Genomic DNA, 25,632 nt, shown 5'->3' with positions numbered 1-25,632 from the left:
CAGCCCCGCCCCCCCGGAGCACTGCTTTACCTCGTTATATCCGAATTTGTGTTATATCGGGTCACGTTATATCGAGGTAGCGGTGTATTAGGAAGTGATGCTGACACAATTCTTCTTACCACTTCTTGGCTGCATGACAGGTAGGTAAAACGGGACCCTTTCCATTGACTTCAGTGGCCTTTGGATCAGGCTAATAGTGCCCTTACTGCAAAAATAGGACTGAGTCCTTGCTCTGGTGAAACCTTGTTTCACGAGACGCCCCTGCATTCACAAAGTTTTCTGTACTTGCACCATTTCACTCATATGATCCTTAAAGACATTTTTGTAGAGTTTAAAAATTCTGCCTATGGATATCTCTGCGAGATGAGACCTCTCTTAGTTATGTGGATATGTGAGCATAGGGCAGGAAATGCTAAGACATTCATTTTGAACTGGGAAGCTGTCAGAAGGACTCACTCGATCTTTGGAGTGAATCATACATGCTAGTTGTGAATCAGAGTCCGTCACATTTACATTTCATCTGACAGCACTGTGCTACAGTGCGAAATCAACAGGGTGAGAGAGCTCCAGATAAAGAAAAGAAGAGGGATAGTAGATAATATAGGGAGTCATAAATTGGGAGACATAAAAAGAGAGAATGAAACACAATTCATAATACAATCAGCTTTTATGGACACTATTCATAGTTGCATTTAGTTACTAATATTGGACCAAAATCCTGAAAATGACTAATGGTCTCTCAGCACAGCCCTAAATTATGCCTTATCTACTAGCTTCGCTAAATCCCAATATAATATACAGATACTTTATTTCTCTTTAAATGGCACAGTAAGGAATTCTGTTTCAGTGACATCAGGGTAAACACATACTGATGGTAATGCAATAGTATTACAAACAGTTGCAGCACCCTTCTTCCTCTGATATCAGTGAAATGAAAATTTGAAGTATTAAATGCTAATGTTAGAATGGATTTTTAAAGTTTTACTGGAATTCCTACTTGATTTTATGTTTCATTCCAAAAGATTTATGTTCAAACAAACAAAACTATATTTCACTGGGAGGACAAGTGTATTTCACTCCATAACAGAAATAATCTCCATTCTTCTTGTAATGCTTGGAATTCTGATTTTTCAACAGTAGTGTTCAGTGATATTATGTAGCTTATGGGTTTTTGCTGGTCTGTAAATTGGTGTATTTTCAAAATCCTATGAACTCCCTTCTTCATCAGTGTGAAACTCACAATGCAGTACAATATTTTATTTTTATAGCTTCTTTCATTCAAACCTGTGACCTACAGAGTTAGGTAGTAACTGGAAGAGAGAAGAAATTTTAAGAAATATAAGCAAGAGAGACTACACATGTTTGTAGCTGAGCTTTAAAATGAGATGGAGAGTGGTTGAGGCAGAGAGATTCAGGAAGATTATTCCAGAAGACAGGAGCTGCAGCAGAGAAGGTTTTTTTTTCTCCTTTAAATCAACAGATCACATGAGGGAGAGACAGAAAAGACTGGTGTTACACAGAGAGTGAGGGTGCAGGGAAGTGGAGGAGAGAGAGACACACACACATGGTCTGTGAAGTATTTTATTTGTAGTCTCATTTAGAATGCTCATCAGTGTATTGGATCACCTCATGTGCTAAGGAATTTTACATCACAAACACTCTTATGAGGCAGGGAAGTATTGTAGTCAGTATTTTACTGACAGGAAGCTGAGATGTAGAGAGGTTAAATGATTTGTCCATGATCACACAGAAAAGGTATAACAAAACCCCAATCTCCTGAGTTCCATTGTGATGCTTTAGCCACAAGACCATCTCTCCTCAATAGGTGGGAAGATTTTTTTATAAAAAGGGAGACCAACTTTGAGCTATATCCTAAAAAGAATGAGTTTGTTTGACTATGGGATGATGTGGCCATCCTTCTGACCATGCTGGAGCTTAGGGAGACCCACAGGGAGAAGAATGTTGCCTGAGTCAAGACAAGAATGTGAATGATGATTTAGGAGAGGTGGAGTGACACAGGACAGTGACATATGTTGCAGTAATAGTGATAGGTAGGTTTTCAGAAAGAGGACATACAGTAGGATGAGAAGAGTTCAAGGTCGTGGATCACACTCAGGGCATGTCTTCACTACCCGCCGGATTGGCTGGTAGCAATTGCTCTATTGGGGATCGACTTATCGGGTCTAGTGAAGACGTGATAAAATCGATCCCTGATCGCTCTGCCGTCGACTCCGGAAATCCACCGTGGCAAGAGGCGGAAGCGGAGTCGGCAGCGGAGTGGCAGCGGTCGACTCGCTGGCGTCCTCACAGCCAGGTAAGTCGACCTAAAATATGCAACTTCAGCTACGCTATTCATGTAGCTGAAGTTGCGTATCTTAGGTCGACACCCCCCCCCCCCGTAGTGTAGACCTAGCTTCAGATTATGGTCTGTGTAGGCTAATAGGAATCAAGTAGTGTGATCAGAATTCATATCGCACTCCATGTCAGTACCTGGCCTCAGCCAGGGCAGCTAATGATCCAACCAGAAGACCAAATATGTTGATGAATCCTGGTCATGTGCCACCTAAAGCACATTGTGCATACACTAAGAAGTGAGATGAAGAACGTGAAATTGTGCTTGAGGATGTTCGTTGTTCCCAAGAGAAGACCTTTCTTTTGAAGCATTTACTGTTGCTGAAACAAATTGAGAAGAAGTCACAAGTTTACCTGCTCAAGATAGACAAATAAGAGTCTTTAAAAGTGATGAAAAATTAGAATTTATTGTGGTTTAATTTGTAGTTAAGGATAATGATAGAGATAAAAGCATGAAGATAGACGGTAGATAGAAAAGAGCAGAGAGCCAAAAAATGAACCTTGTGGGATACTACAAAGCAAGGCCTTGTTACAGAGGAGAACTCTGTGTGCTACATATAGTATATTTTGGTGTTGGTGGAATAACAGTTTAGAACATTCTGAGCATCCATCCTCTGAAAGTAAGGGTCCTTTGAGGTGCTTCAGTTTAAGTGCCAAAATCACTTGTCACTTCTGAAAGTCTTGGCTAGCATATACTACTTTATAGGAAGAAGAGTATTGTGTCTCTTTGATGATGATCTTTTAGTGCAAGCTAGACAAATTCAGACTAAAAATAAGGTGCATTTTTAACACTGAGAGTAATTAACCATTGAAGCAAACCTAGAGACATGGTGGATTCTCCATCATTTGCAATTTTTAATCAAGGCTGGATATTTTTCTAAAATATGTGCTATAGCCCAATAGAAGTTATGGACCCAATGCAGAAATTATTGGGCGAGGTTCTATGACCTTTGTTACATAGGAGGTCAGACTAGATTATGATGATGCTCCCACCTGGCTTTAAAATGTATTTAAAATCTCTTTGTATTATATGTTGACTCCTATTGACTTCACTGGCCATATTAAAGGGGGGGGGGAACTGTGTTACTTTATATAAAAGCAAGTGGTTAAGAAAAGAATACTGTGTGTTCTGTGTATCTTAATTAAAATACTCAAAATGTGAAAAAATTTTAATTAGTCAGTTTGGTAAATAACTAGTGACTAAGCCAAATTTAGCCCATTCATTTACGAGAGTGAAATTACACCAGGAATGAATTTGGCCAGCTGAGTTCAGTTTATGGCATAATTAATCATAATTGTGGTGTGTGCTATGTGTAACATATGAATGTTCTGCTTCACGAACAGTAATATTTGGCCTTTTTGGCATATTTTCTTTTGTAAATCATGACACTGAAATATAAGGATAAATATAACTCCGGGTTTTGCTTTTCATGATGCAGCTATTCTTATGGGTTTTTTTTATTATTTCTTTTGATGTCAAAACAAGGAGAAATGAAAGTCAGTGTGAAGGCAAAAAATGTTAGATATCTACTTCATGCTTATTCCAAAAATAATACTTAGTCCTTGTACACAGTATGGAGATACACTACTTGAAATCACTTTAAAATCATAAACTAATCATAACTATTATTAGTCCAATGGAAGTTGCTCACGTTAAGTGTTTACAAGATTGAGAGGTCCTTAGTTAGCCATATGTCTCCAGCAGTGTACTAAGGAGAAAAAGAATTAAAGACTGAATTGAGAATGTCAGGTCAAGAGAGGAACAACAAATAAGGTGCTAATCTATATCTAGGTATCTATCTATCTATAGCTCTTGTGAACCTGGTGAAACGACCAGCATCAGCAGTGGGAAAACCTTCCTTCAACTCCCCAAGTAGAGTTAATATATGATATTTAACATAATACTGTGATGGGGTATTAAAAACCCCACACTGTAAAGGGTTAACTATCTGCTGTGGGATCACTCAGCTCTGCCCTGCTACATGTGCAATAGGTGTCAGGCTTAGAGAGGCAGATGAAAAGGGGAGGGTCTAGCTGAGTTAGGAACTGGCTCGGAGCAAGAGCAGTCCTTCGGCTTCCAGTCCTTGAGAGCAGCCTGGCTAGGGCCAGGAACTGAGTAGACTGCCTGACAGAACCTTCCGGAGGGAAGGTAGGTTTGATGTGGGACTATTGTTTTGAGTTGCTCTGAGTGATTTGCCTGTTTGTTGCTGAGTATGACTGCTCCAGATGGTCCCACACTGGAAGGGGGAACAGCCAAATTAAAGCCGTTTTGTCTTTTGCAGTTCACCAGGGACCCAGGAGTAATTTGTCAGGAGCCTAGAAATGATCTTGTCACAAATACTTCCTATAATCAGGCAACTCACATGTGAGTGCTTACAGAATTGAGGGCTAATAGACCAACAGGAGAGAGTACACTGAAATAGGTATCTATATGAACCCACCTCACAGAGAAATCTTCCCTGCCCAGATATAAGATCTAGCTGAGAAAAAAAGTTGAAAGACTTTTTTAAGAAATAACTTAATGAGATTTCAAGCCTTTGTTTTTTATATGTAAGTGTGTACAAACATCCATAATATGTGTATTTTTGTATGGTCGTTGGAAATCTAGTGAATCTAATTTTAGAACAGTACCATTGTGAGTACCAATCAGAACATTGTTCATTCTCTCATAGGCAGCATACAAATACATTATGTGCTGCCATGCATACCAGCAAAGCCAGTGTGTCCTTCAAGGTTTTTCTCAACTGGGATATCCATAGAAACCTTACTATAGTTATGCTGGATGTTCAAACATACCATCAGTGAGTGGTACTCTTACAAACAATACTCCCTCCATACAGTCTCTCAAACATTTTCTTATATACATGTCTAATAGAACAAGTCTTGTTTTTATTTTTGTGATTGATGAGCCAAGCAAAACTTTAAGGAGGCCTGGTCCGCCCCAAGTAGCTGGTTGGAATAGAGGAAATTTGTAAGCATAAGATCACTTATGAATCATCAACATCCACTTAGTCTGCTTTCTCCCAATCCACACAGAGACATCGCAGTCAATTCAAGTGTTTTTCATTCTCAGCAGGGCAAGAATTGAGAAATTCAAAATGAAAATCCCGTCAGCCTTCTCTGAGTGTGCTGAGAGGTGAAAGAGGAAGCTTATGACTTGCTTATAGCAAGGACCTGAAACTAACAAATCTGGGAAGAAAGTGCCAGTGAAGTCTTGATAGGAAAGCTCTACCTGGCATCAGCCGTGGTGGTTGAGCCTTATTTTTCAATGCATGCTATTAGAGGAGATACTCTGCTACAGATTTACAGCAATCCTGTAGCAATATTGGCCAAACAAACAAACTGGTACTATGATGCATTAGAAACAGGGGAGGAAGAGGATGGTGATGCCATCAGTGAATAGTGATTACATCAGTGAATGAGGACCTTTTGAAAACAGTGCTGAGAATTCTTGAGAATAATGAGAGAGCGCCACACTGGTCATGCTGTGAAAACCTACGAACCAGAATAGCAGTTGTTAATAAAACACACAGGGTCAGCAAACGAGCCAGAAGTTCTGAGTCTGGAGCCCATTCTTTCCCAGAGATCAATATAAGCAGCTATGCATGGTCTGCTGCCTCTGTCAATGAAACCTCAAGAAAGACTTCAAAAAAAAAAATCTTCTGAGCTGCCCCTTGCATCATTCACCCATCAGTGACCCAGAAACAAGCCTGTGTCACCTGGTTTAAATTGACAGGTTTCAGAGTAGCAGCGTGTTAGTCTGTATCCGCAAAAAGAAGAACAGGAGTACTGAAAAGAAGCCCTTGAGGAATTTCACCATGATTTCAATAATTTCCATCCCACCATCAACCTCAGCCTAGATCAATCCACACAAGCGGTCCATTTCCTGGACACTACTGTGCTAATAAGCGATGGTCACATAAATACCACCCTATACCGGAAACCTACTGACCGCTACACTTACCTACATGCCTCCAGCTTCCATCCAGGACACACCACACGATCCATTGTCTACAGCCAAGCTCTAAGATATAACCGCATTTGCTCCAATCCCTCGGATAGAGACAAGCACCTACAAGATCTCTATCAAGCATTCTTAAAACTACAATACCCACCTGCTGAAGTGAAAAAACAGATTGACAGAGCCAGACGAGTACCCAGAAGTCACCTCCTACAAGACAGGCCCAACAAAGAAAATAACAGAACACCACTAGCTGTCACCTTCAGCCCCCAACTAAAACCTCTCCAGCGCATCATCAGAGATCTACAACCTATCCTGAAAGATGATCCTTTACTCTCACAGATCTTGGGAGACAGACCTGTCCTCGCTTACAGACAACCCCCCAACCTAAAGCAAATACTCACCAGCAACCACACATCACTGAACAAAACCACTAACCCAGGAACCTATCCTTGTAACAAACCCCGATGCCAACTCTGTCCACATATCTATTCAAGTGACATCATCATAGGGCCTAATCACATCAGCCATACCATCAGGTGTTCGTTCACCTGCACATCTACCAATGTGATATATGCCATCATGTGCCAGCAGTGCCCCTCTGCCATGTACATTGGCCAAACCGGACAGTCTCTACGCAAAAGAATTAATGGACACAAATCTGACATCAGGAATCAAAATACTCAAAAACCAGTGGGAGAACACTTTAACCTGTCTGGTCATTCAGTGACAGACCTGTGAGTGGCTATATTACAACAGAAAAACTTCAAAAACAGACTCCAACGAGAGACTGCTGAGCTGGAATTGATATGCAAACTAGACACAATTAACTCCGGTTTGAATAAGGACTGGGAATGGCTGAGCCATTACAAACATTGAATCTATCTCCCCTTGTAAGTATGCTCTCACTTCTTATCAAACTGTCTGTACTGGACTATCTTGATTATCACTTCAAAAGTTTTTTTTCTCTTAATTAATTGGCCTCTCAGTGTTGGTAAGACAACTCCCACCTGTTTATGCTCTCTGTATGTGTGTATATATATCTCCTCAATATATGTTTCATTCTATATGCATCCGAAGAAGTGGGCTGTAGTCCACGAAAGCTTATGCTCTAATAAATTTGTTAGTCTCTAAGGTGCCACAAGTACTCCTGTTCTTCTTTTTTCTGGTTTAAATTAGTTTTTAAGCTTTACGCTGGTATATGTTTTCTAACTTTCCACTGATAGTGGCACTGAGGCAGTCAGTATGTCCACCTCTGCTCTGCCTTAGCAACCCTCAACATGTTTGTCAGTATCACTCGCTTACTAAACTGCACACAACATATGTTACTATCTTTTTTTACACTGTTTTACCCTTTGTTTAGTCTTCTGGACCATCTACCAACTGTACTGTTACCTACACTGTTAACTTCCTTCTTTTTCTTCTCAAACATCTCAGTTTCCCATGTTACACCCAACTGACAGTATTAAAATATAGGAAGGGCTTGCTGGTTTCCTGTTATACGATTCTGATTGCCTTGTCAGACTTAGCTCTCTGTCTTGAGAGATACTTCTATAAATTGGATAATATCATGGATTCACTGTAAATGTCAAGCTGGTAATCAATTCAGTCCCCATGCCCCTTTTCCTACACAGAGGTAGTTCTTCCTTAATGTCAAGACTAACAGCTTCTAGGGGATTTTAAACCCAGTCCACTATTTGCCATTCAGTAGGAATTGGATTGGGCCTTTAAGCCAAAGAAGATGAGATAATTTAGTCAAGCTAATGTATTTGGGCGCCATGTCTCAATCAGTCATATTGAAACTCTTGAGGTTCTTCCATTACTGCTTTAGGGCTGTGGTGGTGGTGGTGGTGGTGGTGGTGTTGTTGTTTTTTAAATCAGTTTCAGAGTTTTCCAGAAGGAACTGCTTATAAGTGTATCTGACTTTACCACCCATCAGACAGATTGTTCACATTAATATAGCAAGAATAAGAAACATGAAATAAAATTAAATAAACCTGTTAAAACAATCATTTTATTGTGTCTTGTTCTTAATTATTTAATTACACAAGTTGAGTAATACGTAATAACTACTCACAAGTGCTAATGCTTTAAAGTTAAATACTCGTTTAAATGTTCAGGGTATCAGAGCCTAAAAGGACAAAATGCAATGGAAGGCCTATAAGAGTTAAGTGAATAAAAGGGATGAATTATGGACTAAGTTCTGAGGTTCCTGCTACAGTACAAATAATGTTACTGGATGATTTAAATGAATACTTTTCTATTCGCATTTTAGAAGTTGTGCCTGCCAATTGAAAATTTAAATATGCATCACCAAGACAGCTTGCATGTGATTCTGATGGAAACAAACTTTAAAAAGGTGGAGGCAAAGAGGTTGAGGGGGAGAATGCTGTTATTTATTTACGTAACATTTACCTAGATAAAGCATAGTCAAGGCTGCAACATATACCACTGAGAGGATGAGTACATTAGTTGCTAAACTTTTAGTACTAATGCATTGGTTCACATTTATTTTTTGCTTGAAGTCTTGAAATCTCACTCATGTGGTTGTATCTATGCTGTACATGTTGCTTATATGCAATTTGTTCTTATCTATTTGCAGAGTATTTTAAAAATACTTCCTTGGAGTGACATTATTTTGGCAAGGAGAAGAGGGGGTTTTTTTTGTTTTTTTTTAAAGGGACATAATCTAAAAATGTAGATTTGAAGATTAACACTTATCAACATATGCGGATAGTTTTAAAAAAATGCTTCTGGGATGGTGATTCAGGGTATGGCAGTGTTCTCTGAGTCAGTATTGAACTTCTGTCTCAGCATGGCTGTAGCAATTTCTCTGCTGTTGGAGGTGCCATGTTTCATCTGGGAAATAAGCAGAGGCTCTGACTGACTGTGGTCATTATGTCCTGTATATGGTGCTATATATTTAGGAGTAGAGATGTTAATGGGCTACTTCCAAGGTCATTATATTCCACTGATTTAATTACTCCTTGTGATTTCAACTGATGATAGTATTTTTCAGGTTTTGTCCTACATTATAGAGTTATCCCACAATTTGATACAGTCACCACACCAGAGGTAGTGGTATTTCAGGGAATAGAGATTTTTTGTGTTTGCTATACAAAAGACATGTAAGACAAACAGTCTAATCACAGGCAGCCCTTCATTGCCATGTAAAGATGAAAACTCAGCTGGAACAGTGAGTGTGAGTGTTGAGATATCAGGAAGAAGGAATCTTTTGCAAGAAGTCTCTGTGTTCTCCTCCTTGCTGAGGAGCAGCATTGGCAGCTCCCCACAGTGCAATTGAGAGAGGAGGAAAGGAGCATGTTGTAGGTCTGACTAGAAGGGCTCACATGCTTTGCCAAATGCTGCGTTGGGGACAGAAGCATCAGGGGTCTTTATTCCTTAGCGTTATTGCTGAATATTCTAAAGAGGGGCATAACTCAGGTTATTCACTAATTTGCAGGACTTGACCCAGAGAATTTAGAAACCTTCTGGAAGAAAAGAGTATAAACTCTGCCCCCATTATTATTTATTATTCTTAGTAATAAAATTAAGAGGGTATTATAGATTTCAGATGCCAATGACTCCATGCAGTTTTCCATATCCAAAATACTAAGGGACCAAATATTTTTAGTTACACCCTTGCACTCCACTATATTCTGTGGGATTTCATGGCTGTAACTGAGAGTCAGATTTGTCATTGTTTAACCATTTGAGTAAAACCTATTTTTAAAAAAATCCTTGTACAAAACTTTATTTTCATTAAAAGTAATTTTTGCAATTTTGGTGTAATAAAAATGGAATGAGACTTTCATGGATACAATAGAGCAGTCCAACCCGCCAGTCTGACAGCCTCTCTGCTGTTGAGGAGGATGAAAGTCTTGGGAAAGGAGAACATCAAACTGAAGAGGAGGGAAATGATCCCATAGTTTGAACTCACCTTCCAGGATATCATGATATCCTCTTGCACAGAAGATCTCTCTCCAGAGGAGGGAATCGCGGTTACTAGGAAGAGTCAGGTAATAGTAATGAGGGATTCAATCATGAGACATACATATAGCTGAGTGTGTGATGATCGGGAGACTCTCATGGTGACTTGCCTGTTGGGTGCGAAGGTTGTGCATTTCTCAAGACATCTAGACAGACTTATGTGCAGTGCTGGGGAATAGTCAGTGGTCATGGTACATGTAGGTATCAATGACATAGGGGAAAGGCAAGAGAGAGAGCCTGGAGGCCAAATTTAGGTAAGAGATGATAGTCCAGGACCTCCATAATGGTATTCACTGAAATGCTTCCAGTTCCATGCTCAGGGACAGGCAGAACTGCAGGGTCTCAGTGAGTGGATGAGATGATGGTGTAGGGAGGAGGGTTTTAGGTGTATTAGGAAGCCGGCAACCTTTTGGGGAAGAAGGCGCCTATACAGGAAGGATGGGCTCCACTTAAACCAAAATGGAAGCACATTGCTGGAATGTAAAATGAAAAAGGTTGTAGAAGAGATTTTAAACTGACTGGGGGAATGCTGACTTGTGCTGAGGAGCACATGAGTTGGACAGAGACATCCCATTGGAGAAGATCTGTTAACAGGGATTCTCTATATCCTGATAAAGAGGAGAGAATAGAAATTGAAGTACAAGTAGGAACTGAAGAGAAACAGTCAAACAAAAGAGTCCCATTCAATTACATCACATGGAGCCAGACAACTAAAAAGTGACCAATTGTATAAGTCCTTGTATACAAATGCTAGAAGTCTAAATACTAAGATGGGTGGACTTGAATGCCTGGTATTAAATGAGGCTATTTATATAATAGGCATCACAGAAACCTGGTGGAACAATGATAATCAATGGGACACAGTAATACCAGGGTACAAAATATATAGGAATTACAGAGTAGTTGTGCTGGTAGGTGAGTGGCACTATATGTGAAAGAAAACATAGTCAAATATAGTAAAAATATTAAATGAATCAAACTGTACCATAGAATCTCGGTGGATAGAAATTTTGTGCTTGAATAATAAGGGTATAGCAGTAAGAATATACTATCAACCACCTGACTGGGATGGTCATGATAATTGTGATTAGAGAGGTTATAAAAATAGAAAACTCAGTAATAATGGGGGGATTTAAACGATCCCCATATTTGAGTAGATACAATTCACCTCAAGATGGGATGCAGAGATAAAATTTCTAGACACCATTAATGACTGCTTCTTGGAGCAGCTAATCCTGGAACCCACAAGGGGAGTTTAGGATTTAATCCTAAATGGAGTACAGGTTCTGGTCCAAGAGGTGAATATAACTGAACTGCTCGGCAATAGTGACCATAATGTAATCAAATTTAATATCCTGGGCGTGAGGGGAAATACCAGAAACTGACCACAGTAGTATTTAACTTCAGAAAGGGAAACTAGACAAAAATGAGGAAGCTAGTTAAGTGGAAATTGAAATGAACAGTCACAAGAATGAAATGCCAGCAAGCTACATGGAAACTTTTTAACACCATAATAGAGGCTCAAATTAAATATATACCCAAAATTAAAAAAACTGTAAGAGGACCAAAAATGCCACCATGGCTAAACAGAGTAAAAGTGGCAGTTAGAGGCAAAAAGGCATCCTTTAAAAATTGAAAGTCATGAATACCCTACTGAGGAAAATAGAAAGGAGCATAAACTCTGGCAACTCAAATGTAAAAGTGTAATAAGTTAAAAGTCTTTTGCTAGTTGCTCTTCAAATTCTAACAGCAAAATAATTAAGTACACCAGAAGCAGGAAGCCTACCAAACAGTCAGTGGGGCTGCAGGATGACTAAGGTGTTAAAGGACCACTGAAGGAAGACATGGATGTTGCAGAGAAGCTAAATGAATTATTTGCATTGATCTTCACTGCAGATGATCTGAGTGAGATTCCCACACCTGAGCCATTCTTTTAAAGTGACAAATCTGAAGAACAGTCCCAGAGTGAGGTTTCAATAGAGGAGGGTTTGGAACAAATTAATTAAACTAAACAGTAATAAGTCACTAAGACCAGATGGTATTCACCCAAAAATTCTGAAGGAACTCAAATATGAAATTGCGGAAGTAAGAACTGTGGTACTTTTTAAATTAGCTTCTGTACCAGATGATTGGAGGATAGCTAATGTGACCCTAATTTTTAAGAGAAGCTCCAGGCAATTACAGGCTGGTAAGCCTAACGTCAGTCCCAGGCAAATTGGTTGAAACTATAGTAAAGGAACAGAATTATCAGACAGATAGAGGAACATGATTTGATGGGGGGAAGAGTCAACATGGCTTTGTAAAGGGAAACTATACCTCACCAATCTATTAGAATTCTTTTGAGGGGTTCAACAAGCAGGTGGACAAGGGGGATCCAGTGGCTATTGTGTACTTGAACTTCAGAAAGCCTTTGACAAGGTCCCTCACCAAAGACTGTTAAACAAAGTAAGCAGTCATGGGATAACAGGGAAGGTTCTCGCAAAGATCAATAACTGGTTAAAAGACAGGAAATAAAGGGTAGAAATATGTGTTCAGTTTTCAGAATGAACCAAGGTAAATAGCAGTGACCCCCAGGGATCTGTGCTGGGACGACTGCTATTCAGTATTTTCATAAATGATCCAGAAAAAGGGGTAAACAGTTAGGTGACACAGCTTGCAGACAACACAAAGTTACTCAAGATAGTTAAGTCCAAAGCAAACTGCAAAGAGTTAACAAAAGGATTTCACAAAACTGGGTGACTAGACAACAAAATGTAAGATGAAATTCGATGTTGATACATTCAATGTAATGCACATTGGAATACACCACCCCAACTATCCATACAAAATGATGTGGTTTCAATTTGCTATTACCACACAAGACAGAGATCTTGGGGGTCACTGTAGGTAGTTTTGGGGAAAATATCCATGTAATGTGCAGCAGCATTCAAAAAAGCTTAACCGAATGTTAGGAAGCATTAAGAAAGGGTTAGACACTAAGAGAGTAAATATCATAATGCCATCATGGTACGGCCACATCTTGAATACTGCATGCAGTTCTGGTTACCCCATATAAAAAAAGATATATTAAAAATTGAAAAGGTGAAGAGAAGAGCAACAAAAATGATGAAGGGTATGGAACAGCTTTCATATGAGGAGAAATTAAAAAACTGGGACTGTTCAGTTTGGAAAAGAGACAAGTAAAGGGAGATATGATAGAAATTTATAAAATCATGAGTGGGATGGAGAAAGTGAATAAGGAAATGTTATTTACCCTTCACATAACACAAGAATCAGGGGTCACCCAATAAAATTTATCAGCAGCAGGTTTAAAACGAACTAAAGGAAGTACTTCTTCACACAATGCACAGTCAATCTTTGGAACTTGTGGTCAGTGGATGTTGTGAAGGCCAAAAGTATAACAGGGCTCAATACAGAATTAGATAAATTCATGGAGGATAGGTCCATCAATAGCTATTAGCCAAGATCGTCAGGGATGCAACCCCATGCTCTGACTGTCAGATGCTAGGATTGGATGATAGAGGATGGATCACATGATAATTTCCCTGTTCTGTTCATTCCCTCTGAAGCATGTGGCATTGGTCACTGTCGAAAGAAAGATACTGGGCTAGATGAACCATTGGTCTGACCCACTATGGTCATTCTTGTGATACTTCTCATTCATGCACAATTTGAGTACTGCCAGTTTGGGTTACATTTGTAAATGATTGTGATTTGATATCCCTTGAGCAGAAGTAATGATCTCAAATATGAGCAGAAGAAATGACTTTTATCTCTCTCTTTTTTTTCTTTTCAGAATCACAGTGTACACTCTGTGGTGAGCCTGAAGGTGAGTGTGTTTCTATATTCTTAATCATTTTCAAAGCTGAAAGTGCACAGGCTTGACTCAAGTGATCTGTTTAGTCTGCTAGTTCATTTGTACAGGTAACAGTAGATTGAACATGGTATTAAAAATGATGCTAACACAAGAAACACTCACACTTTGCTGTGCTAGATACCAAAATGAATCAAATTAAACTGAGTAAAGCACAGCACACGCTCCAGGCAGAAGGAAATTATCTTAAAGGACAAATATTCCATTACAGTAAAAATGGAAATATTTGCTTTTTGTTCAGTTTTTGTGTGTTTGCCAGTATAATTTGGGATACGAAACACTGATGAGGCACTTGAAGACATCATTTGGAAAAAAAGGACATTGGATAATGTAAATGAAGATGAGTTAATCTGTAAAGGGTCACATTTTCATGTTTAGTGTAACTCAGAGTACTAAGAGAAGCTCTTTTTTAACAGGTGAAGTGAATAAATACTGCTTTTGAAACAAGGATAATTAGGCAATAACATTAATGCAAACGTATGCACCAATGATATTTATTTTTCAGTGCCAAATTAACACCAAGATGAGATGTCGGATTTACCTAAATAAGCATTGAGGTGAATCTGAGGGTTTTACTTTTTGAAGCAGATAGTCCATTATTGGAGAAAAACCTCGCATTCTATTACCCTTATTGCTATTAAACAAAATGTAAGAGGAAAATTATCTTCTAACCCAGCTATCTGGAACCTCTCTGTCAAAAGTAATCCAAAATACTGGCCATGATGGATCCATTTTCAGCCATTTTACAAAACTCAGAAGCTTGATTATGACGGGCAGCTTAATTTTTCAGTACTTTATATGCTCAGAATAATTTCTGAAAAGCAAAACAAAGCTTTCTATATTTTGGGTTGGGGAGGAGGAGAAGCTAATAACCGTATTCAGGAGAATTAAAGATGGTGTCTGATGTGATAAGTCTTGGGGCTTTGCAACTAATGAAACAATCCAGTTCATAAGAACATTTTTCATCTGCATATTAATTTATTAACCGTCCTGAGAGGTTTGTTTTGACATTTTTGCGTTCCTTTTACCAAAAAGCTATAGTACTAGTTGCTGTGCTTTTTCCCTGTAGCTTATAAAAAATTAGACCAAATAAAGGAAAAGCATTCAACAGATGTTCAGTGGCCTTATGTGGCAAACTGATGACTTTACTATCTCAGTGTACAGTTGTGTGTTGGATTAATACTGTTGTTGTGCATGACTAAACTGACTTTCTACAATCATGCTCACTTTTCCCCAGAAAACTAGAAGTACATACTCAGTTTTGCAAACTTGAAGTAAAACATTTGTGTGTTCTTAAAAGTGAATAACAGGGTTCAGACTTTTTTTTTAAAGTACTCAATAACAAGCCCTTCATTTTTATGTGTTTAAAAAAAATCTGTCAAATGGTGAGTGACTGTTTTGTTGGTGGGACAGGTATTAACTTGTTATTCAGCTGTTTAGATGAGCAAAAACAAACTGTTATAGATGGAAATTTCTTCTGGCGCGCCAACTAACTCCTTGAGTGCAGTGCTGCTGGTATGCTAATTGTTAAATCTTAGCTACAGTTTTTAAAGCCTACTCATTAAGTTCAGTAAAGATAAGTGAAAAGGATTTTTACAGTCTGTTTTTTCTTTGCTTCTGAGTGCACTGATCTCCAGGTGCTGAGCAAGCTCAGTGGGTTTAACCATAGTATTATGGAGCAGTGGTAGCTGCACCAGAGTTAAGGTTACTTTATGAAGTTCCATTTTAACACTAGCTTTACACTTTTGTAGCAGTCTCAATAAAATGGCAAAAAAACCCATACACAGAATATAATTTTGAGCACTATATGAATTTTTCATTGTGGTTTGATGAAAAATAAATTGATAGGGAGAGACTAATGAGAGTTCAAATATTACCCATTTTGGCAATTATTTCATTGGATTATCTCTTCCTCCCCGCTCCAGAAATCTAAAACACTATGGGATCTGTCCATTGGCTACACTGTTGCTCAGCTATACATAGATAGTATTTGTCTTTAGAGTACCTTCCAACTTTTTTTAGTCATGGAAAATACACTTCTGTTCATTTCCAAGGGAGGAAGGCAGAGACTGTTTCATCCACTACTTCTGTAACTTAGGGGGCAGTTCCCTGATCTAGGAAAGAGGCTGCCGCAAGTTTCTTACCTCTTCTAAATGCTGTTTAAATTCCTATCCAGTCGATTATGTTCACTATTGACTAAGGCTATGAACCTGCCCTAGAAAACAGTTAGAAAAGTGCTTCTGAACACTCCCCGCCAACCCCCATTTTTAAAATAAATTAGCAGAATGTTTATTCAAAGTTGAGCAGGCCCGGACACCAGATCTTTAATATGACAAACCCCCATCTGATCCACTACACCACATTGCCATCCATACTGGTTTAGTCACACTGAGTTTTCCTATTTCTAACCACTATAAACCACATTGCTCGTCCAGAGCCAGGAGGAATCCAGGATTCCTGATCACCAATATTCTACTGTGGACTAGTCACTAGTTGTGGAACACACTGGGAAGAGCATGTGAAGTCCTTCTCTGGTGGCTCATCTAGAAAGGAGTTTGTGCTTACTCCTGCAGTTCAAATAGTAAGAATTTAAGCTAGTGATCTGAAGGTTAAGGGATTCAAACTCTGATGATGATCTGTTTGAAGGCATGATAAGGATTATGTGATTCTCATGATGAAAAGGCCACTCCAAAGCAGATTTTTTTACTTAAAAATCTATGATCTGTAAATTGTCATGTGAATCATTAAAATACACTTTTCATATTTGTTGTTTATCACACATTTTGCTTGTGCAATCAACTGTTCAGTGTATGTGTAACATGCCTTTTCTAAGCTCACAGAGGATGTGACTGTGACAACATTCAGCTTGAAAGCCTGGTTCTTAGCACAAGCTGTAAAGACTCAAGTGTTTATATCCAGAGCTCATCAGTTCAATCCCTGTTACTGTCTAAGATGGCGACTGTCACACTTGCAGCTGTACCATATTAGCATGTTTAATTGTTGAGAGGTATTCCTCATATTAGTAGGGAAGGGGGAGTGCATTAGTCAGATCTGCTGGTACAATACAGACATTCTCACCTTATTGCTGCAGCTGCTTCTGGTGGCATCTAATTTCCAGGAGTCCATGAGAGGCTACAAGCTGTTTTGGGAAGTGAGTGATGGTACAGATTTTTTCACGGAAGTTCCCTTGTGCTGAAAGTTTGTTGGTGCTAAGCATAGAGGGTTGCTCTTGCTGTACTGACTTTCAGTAACGTTTTAAACAGAGATAAAATGTTGTAGACAAAAAATTTACTGAGGCACAGCATAATTTCTCATGTTCTTGAGGAGCATGGATGAAGTGAAGAGTAACTTCAGCAGCAGTTGCTCCCTGTGATCTCTAGGCAGATGTAGCTCTTCTTCTTCCTGACTCTCCTGAGCTATCCTCTGAAATACACTAAACCTGTATTAAAAAAATTGGGAAATTAGCAAACAAAACCTAAATTTGGTTGCTGGGCACACTCCAGCCACTCAGAACCTTAAAAGTATGGAACTAAGTTATGGGGAGAGACTTGTGCATTCTTTTCCACCTTCATATTGCTTACAGTATTAATAACACATCAGCACTCTCATAAAGCTTTCACTTCCATTTTTGGCTTGTAGCTTATGTATTCCATCGTTATTGTGTTCCTTGCGTTGACAAAGGTAACTGCATAAATGTAATATACTTTGACTTTTGTAGGGTGTTTGACTTAGTACTGCACTACATTTTGATTAAAAAATTAGCCCTATAAAATACAAATAAAGCACAAATTAAATGGACAAAGAACTAGCTAACTGACAAATCTACAAGTAGCTGTCAAAGGGGAATCATCATTGAATTTGAGTGTTTCTAGTGGGATTCCACAGGGATTGGGACTAGCCCTGGGCTATTCCCTATTTTTACCAATGATCCAGAAGTAAATGTAAAATCACTCCAGATAAAATTAGCAGGTGACACAAATATTGGTGTAATGCTAAATAATGAGGACAGAGAAGTCATAAAGAGTGATCTGAGTTGCTTGAGAAGTTGGGTCTATTTAAATACAATGTATTTTAATACAACCAGATGCAATGTTCTACAGAAACAAACAAATAATATAGGCCTTACCTACAGAATGGGGGACTGATCCTGGAACACAGTGACTCTATAAAAAGATTTAGGGGTCAGAGTGGATCAGCAACTAACCATGAACTCTCAGTGCAATGTTGTGGCAAAGAGGGCTAATGCAATCCTTAAATGTGTAATAAAGAGCATGATGAATAGAAGCAGGGAAGTGATTTTTACCTCTGTATAGATTACAGGTGAGACTGACACTAGAATACGGTGTAAAGTTTTGGTGTCCACATTTAAAGGGTGTTAAAGAGTAAGAGGTGACTCTTAGTATAAGTATAAGAACTTCCATGGAATGAAAATGCCAGGTAGTCAAGGAGACTTTAATCTAGCAGAACAAAATAAGAACCACCAATGGTAGGAAACTGAAGACTTAATTCAAAGTATCCCATGATTTTTTTTTTTTTTTTTTTTGGATCCCCAGTTTGAGATGCCTACAACCTGATCTTTCACAATATTGAACCTATAAGGTGCTCTTTAGTGTTCAAAGCACAGCTCACTTGACATGCTGACTTACAGTTGCAGTTGTGAGTGCTCAGCACTTCTACAAATCAGATCTCAAGGTCCTAAATCAGGCACTACAAAAGGAGGAACATACAATTAGTGATCACCTGTCAGAAGTTTGGTTCAACTGACTTGACTAACATCACAGAGGAACTCTGTGGCTAAGGCAGGGATAGAATCCAGTTCTCAAGGGCAGCATTCAACTTCTTGAATCCTGAAACCATCCTTTTCTCTTCTCTTCCTGCAATCCCTTGCCTCATTCATTGCACACCTGTGCTTTGCTTTCTTTCTTTCAGAACAGTATGGCCAGTGTATTGTCTGCAGTTATGTTATCACACAACTCCTTCTAAGCAAGCACATTTATTCTCATGGGGAAAGCATTACAGAGAAAACACATTAAAACAATAGAAGAACCTACACGTCTGCTAAGAGCTTACCAAAGGTCATCTATTAGTCTTATGTGGCCCTTAGTAGGTCATGTCTTTCCATCCTTTCCACAAGGATTGGAGCCCACTCTTGGACAGAAGGTTCTGTCTGTTTTTTGCATTAAAAAGAACCCCAAGAGTGAGTTTAAACTCAAGCTATTTATCCAAAAATCCTTTCTTTGTCTAGTCTCTGAAAGATCCAGTTTCAATTTTCTTATATGAGCTTTCCCAGAAGGTGGTACCTCTCTGGCAGGGTTTCAACCTGGCTGACTTGCATTAATCATCACTTTTTGTTGCTGTTGAGGAGGAGTTGTGGTAGTCCTCCCGCAGGAAGTAGAATACAATCACACACAAACCATTCGTTTAAAACAATGGACCCCCAACTATATTGCAAGAAGTTGCCCTATCTGTCACAGGCTCTTCCTTTATTACACAGTCCTGATTCATCTCTAAAGTAGGTCCATCCTGTATACTGAATGAGGTGGGGTCTTGTGGAAAAAAAGTTTGATCATGTAATTAAAGACTGCATCATAAGGCATATACAAAAGATGGGTCAATTAAGTTAACTTTCATTCTAGCATATCGTAACTTTTAAATGCTTGACTTTGCAACTTAATAATTAATATATTTTGTATGTATTCAGTATAATCATATCTTAAATGTATGTTATCAAGGGGTTAGATTTTACAATTGGGATCTTAGGGCCAAGTATTCCATAGTAATTGCAACCATGCTTGAATTATTGTTGCAGTTTGTGCTTACAATTCATGTGTGGGCACAACCTGAGCATGTACCCACAAACCTACTACCTGCATTTGGATGCCGGTCAGGCACTTCAGAGGGATAAGTACTAAGATTCTCTCCACCCCTGAGTTATTGATTTTTGCAGGTGCAAAATGCCTGCACAAATTTGGCCTACAAGAAGGAGGCTGGCTTCAACCCTGTGAAAAACTATCCCTTAGTGTGTAGTCAGTTGGATTGAATTTTCCAAAAGCCCTGATGTATTCATATGAGAGCTTCACATTGTTGTGGAATGTGGAGAGCTCCCTGTGCTGTCTGGTCTTAAATGAACGGTGTGTCAGAACAGTATCCATGTTCAATCATGTGACTATTTGGAGATCATCACTTTTCATTTCTTTTCACTCAGAATTTCATATAAAGTGTCATTTTGAACAGATAAATAACCTTTTTCTTTAAAACCTTCTCTTTGGAAGTTTATCAGGACTACTTCCAAACACACACTCAGACTATGCTCCCAGACAGATCTAAAAAAGGAGGATCTTGGAGGACCTTATAGCATTACAGGATCTGTCATGATTTTGGATTTATGCACATATACACAAAAAAGGTTGAATGAAGCCCTTAGTTTGCATATGGAATTTAAAAGGTGGTTGTTTTTACATGTTGTTTTTAGATATGTACCCACTGAAGTGCCACTGACGCTCTTTTGCTTCAGTGAGTTTAAGAAATACACACATTTACATATTCACAAGGTAATTTACATACCAGCGATCATATTTTGATGAGACTTTTTTTACTCTGAATATTGCATATTCAAGGAGAGGGAGGGAGTGTTTATTCATCAGGCTATGCACAATTGGCTTCAGAACTAGGGGCAGAAAAAGTGGAAGATAATATACCATACTAAGCTGCTGTCAACTCTGCCAGAAAAACAGAAGGATAAAGACCTTGATTAGAGCAAATACAAACTACTGTTAGTGCTTCATGTTACAGAACAAACATCAGGGAGACGATGTTCATTTAAGGGCTTGCCTTTAAATCACACTGAAAATGAACAATGAAATTTGTTTTATACTTTTTCTCCATCTGGTGCATATGGAAAAGATTGAGATGAGAAGAGGGAGTGGGGAACAAGAAATACTATGCCATATATTTGAGAGTAATGTCAGAGGCTGTGGGTATGATCCTGGCCCCATTGATAAGATTCATCTGGGTATATCTCTCCAAATCGGTTCCCATTGCAAGGGCCTCAGGAATTGATGCCCCTCATTCCCTCTTGGTCTCTGCCTGTGGCACATAATAGTGCACCTTGGTATCTCCTATTCTTAGCCAGTGGCACACACTAGCTTAGTCTCCAGAGGACTGTAATACTTTAGATTGATTCAGGTCATTGCACTCAATACAGGGGTAACTGGGTGCGGTTTGGTGGCCTGTGATGTGCAGAAGTCTGGCTAGATGATCTGGCGATCACTCCATCTCAAAAAGGATTTAGTAGAAATAGCAGAGGTGTGGAAACAGATGACAAATACAATTCAGATGCATGGAGAAAAAAATCGCATGAATAGAAATTGGAACGATTGGGACCCTTTACTCTAAAGAGGATGCAAATGAAGGAACATAACAAGTACAAACCAACAAATTCTATTAAAAATGGGCCCTTTCAATTATCCGTACTTATACCAAATCAAGAGGACAGTGAACGAGTTACAAAGGCTGAAAATTTAAAACTAATTAAAGGAAATACTATTTTACTCAATGTTCAATTCACCTGTGGAACTCATTGCCACAAGATACCTTTGAGGAGAAGAGTTACAGTGGGTTTTAAAAGCACTAGATGCTTCCATGAATAATGAGAATGTCCACAGCTACATTAGAAAAGATTAAAGAAAAACAAATGTTAGGTACATAAATTCTTAGGCACTAGTGCAGAGACCAACCTCTAATTGAAGGGATTAGAAAGAAACTTTGACACTACAAGCAGGTTATCTCTTAATTTCCCATTTTCTTTCCCATTCCTCTGAAGCCTCTGGTACTGGCTGTAGTCCTAATTGGTCTGATCTGGTATGACAATTCTTATGGTCCTGTGAATCTTGATTTTAACTGGATCATGTGGGTCCCTGAGAGTCAAATCTCTGAGTGAGTGGGAAGGGAAGAATTTAGGCACCTAAATACTTTTTGAGGATCTGGGCCAAACTCCCATTGATATCAATTCACTGAAATCAATGGGAGTTAGGCCCAGATTCTCAGGTGCCTTTCTCCCGTGCCACACTATATGAGCTCAGACAAGACAGCTGAGCCTCACTGGTGACTCAGCTAATCAGGGCTGGTCTTCTTGTTATCTTAATTGTACCATTAAAGCACTTCAAAAAATATTCTGGGGTTCCATATGCAAAGTTATATCAGCATACAGAATATTATATGTGATTGTATTATATCCTGCAAAGTTGGAGGAAGGGCTGCAAGATGTGTAAGACATGACTTTTTTTTTTTTTTTAATTTCAAGTGCCTGTAAATCAAGATAGGGTTTATTCTCATTGCCTTTATGGCTAGTGGTTCTAACCACTGGACATTTCAAAGTAAATAATTGGATACATTTTAACAATGAAAAGATGGGTTATCTGTATTGCTGCAGATTTCCTTTTTCAAATGAAGAACATATCTAGATTGTTGTATTTTTATCTAAGGAGAAACCAACTTGTGTTAAGTACTACATTTTAGCAAAAAACTGAAGTTTCAAAAATGCTAGACTCTAAATAGCTTCACATTGTTGACACTAGCAAGTGGTTGATCTGATTAAAGGCTTTTTCATGTGATTTTTTTTTTAAAATCATTTTTTTCCTGGACCGAAAAATATGCTAATTTCCACATATTATTGTCTTTCTACCACCTGGGGAAAAACAACTAGAAATATTGATTTGTTAGGTTTTTTTCCCAAATAAAAGAAAATAAATTATAAATGTTTTATAATCAAAACCAACAATATTGCTGAGTTTTAGACAACTAGTCATAAAATATATAAAGTATCTAGCTGTCAGAGAACTATCCAGAATGACTGAGATTTCTTTCTTGAGTGCCAACAGCTAATTTAGACCCCATCATTTTGTATGGGGATTACGTTTTGTAATTTGCATTTCCTTGCATTTATCAACACTGAATTTCATCTGACATTTTGTTGCCCAATCACCCAGTTTTGTAAGTTCATTGTTAACTCTTCACGGTCTGCTTTGGACTTAAAAATCTGGAGTAATTTTGCATTGTCTGCAAATGTTGTCACCTCACTGTTTTCCACCCTTTTTCCAGATTATTTATGGATATGTTGAACAGCACTGGTCCTGGTACAGACCCCTGGGGGACAGCACTATTTACTTCTCTCATTTCTGAAAACTGACCCTTTTCTTCCTATGCTTTGTTTCCTATCTTTTAACCAGTGACTAGTTCATGAGAGGACCTTCCCTCTTATCCCATGACTGTTTACTTTGCTTAAGAGCCTTTGGTGAGGGATCTTGTCAGAGGCTTTCTGAAAGTCTAAGTACACTATATCCACTAGATCCCCCTTGTCCGCATGTTTGTTGACCCCTTCCAAAGAATTCTAATATATGGGTGAGGCATGATTTCTCTTGACAAAAGCCATGTTGTCTCTTTCCCATGAAATTGTGTCCATCTATGTGTCTGATCATTCTATTCTTTACCATAATTTCAACCAATGTTTGGTATGGGGGGAGGGATAGCTCAGTGGTTTGAGCATTGGCCTGCTAAATCCAAGGTTGTGAGTTCAATCCTTGAGGAGGCCATTTAGGGATCTGGGGCAAAAATCTGTCTGGGGATTGGTCCTGCTTTGGTCCTGCTTTGAGCAGGGGGTTGGACTAGATGATCTCCTGAGTTCTCTTCCAACCCTGATATTCTATGATACTGAAGTTAGCCTTACCTGCCTCTAATTGAGCCTCCAGTCATCTAGTACTGAAGCTGATTTAAATGATAGGTTACATACCACAGTTAGTTCTGCAATTTCATATCTGAGTTCTTTCAGAACTCTTGGGTGAATACCATCTGGTCCTCGTGATTTATTACTGTTTAATTTATCAAGTTGTTCCAATACCTCCTCTGTTGACACCTCAGTCTGGGACAGTTCCTCAGATTTGTCACCTAAAAAGAATGGCTCAGGTTTGGGAATCTCCCTCACACCTCTGCAGTGAAGATGCAAAGAATTCATTTAGTTTCTCCTCAAGGGCTTTATCTTCCTTGAGTGCTCCTTTAGCACCTCTATTATCCAGTAGCCCCACTAATTCTGATGTTCTCAAACATTTTTTTGCTGTGAATTTTTGAACCTTTGGCTAGTTGCTATTCAAATTCTTTTTGTGGCTGCCTAATTATACTTATGCTTAATTATCTGGTAATATTTTGAAAAAATTAAAAACTAAATCGAAGAATAACTTAGTTACAAAAAACCCTGCTCTATGCAAAAAGTTGCTTCTTTAAATTAAGATCCGTCATTTTAAAGGTCATTATTAAAGTAGAACTATACTATTTCAAATACTGCCAGCTTTCATGCCAGATGTGCTTCTGGTTAAGATTAGTGTTTCTGGAGAAATTCTCATTGTTTTCCTTATTAAAATAAGGAATCTGGGCAATATTTAGTTCAGAAAGAATTTCTTAATATTACTGTTCACAATCTGTATGGCTATATGATGTCTCCATAGTATTTGTATCCCCCCATCTTAAATAAGACTAATGGTAATAGGAAATCAAAAGGATATGTTAGAGATTTTTGCAATGAGATTAATAAAATATAAAAAAATAATAAAAAAAATAATAAAAATGCTGACAGTTTGGATTAACCGACTCCACTGTATTTTCATCAGTTGTATGCATTGCTCCCATTAGGTGTTCAGGCATTAGTGAAACAGAATGGAAATCAAGTAGTCCTGCATGTCTTTCAATATCTCTAATTTTGATGCATCTTCACAAGGTTCTTTAATATCTTTTGATAGCAACAAATTAGCATGTTTTCTACATTATTCATTGAGTCTTGTTTTGTGTGTGTGCGCTTTTGTTTTGTTTTTGACATGATGTGAGGAGAGAAATATACTGCTTCCTGTCACTTCCTTCTGTAATATATGTATCGTATGACAATTCATGGAGTCTGCTATGGTTTTTAAGCAATGCTGTCTAATAAATTACAATAATTTTAATATTTTAAAACCACATTGAGCAGCATGTTGCTATTGTATTGACATGATAGTCTTCAAAACTGCATTTGGGCACATAGAGAAGTGATTTATTCAGCTAGTCTGTCAGCTAATGGACTAGTTCATGAAAAAACCTCTCTGCAGCTGCTTACACCTAGTGTAGTCTAGAGCATTTCTCAAACTGCTGAAGCAACAGTGGAATCTTTCAATATTTGTATTTTATGCATGTGTTATTCTAAAACTTGATAAATGTTTTCTCTACAATGGATCCTTTGGTAATTAAACCAAGGATCTCAACATATGAAAATGCTGCAATATCATGTTGTCTGGCTATGCTGGAAGACACTGGATGTGGTTTAATTAGGCCACAACTTTATTCTTAAATGTCTGGGAGTACTAAGCAGATAAAAGTGCACAGTGAAGGTAATCCCCATAATCATTTCAATATATATCCGGGGGCTTCAGCCAGC

The 25,632-nt window shown here is 38.5% G+C and overlaps 1 protein-coding gene across 2 annotated transcripts in view; it reads left to right on the top strand.

The window, feature by feature from the left end:
- DLGAP2 (DLG associated protein 2) overlaps window positions 1-25,632 on the top strand; it is a 654,575-nt gene that overhangs the window by 319,119 nt on the left and 309,824 nt on the right. For both annotated transcript variants that reach the window (XM_054024256.1, XM_054024257.1), the window contains one exon: window positions 14,100-14,132. In XM_054024256.1, the coding sequence (XP_053880231.1) occupies window positions 14,100-14,132 (33 nt within the window). The remainder of the gene's footprint in view (window positions 1-14,099; window positions 14,133-25,632) is intronic.

This window comes from Malaclemys terrapin, chromosome 3 (genome assembly GCF_027887155.1).
Source record: "Malaclemys terrapin pileata isolate rMalTer1 chromosome 3, rMalTer1.hap1, whole genome shotgun sequence".
Taxonomy (NCBI): Eukaryota; Metazoa; Chordata; order Testudines; family Emydidae; genus Malaclemys; species Malaclemys terrapin.
This window is presented reverse-complemented; position numbering and strand designations above follow the sequence as displayed.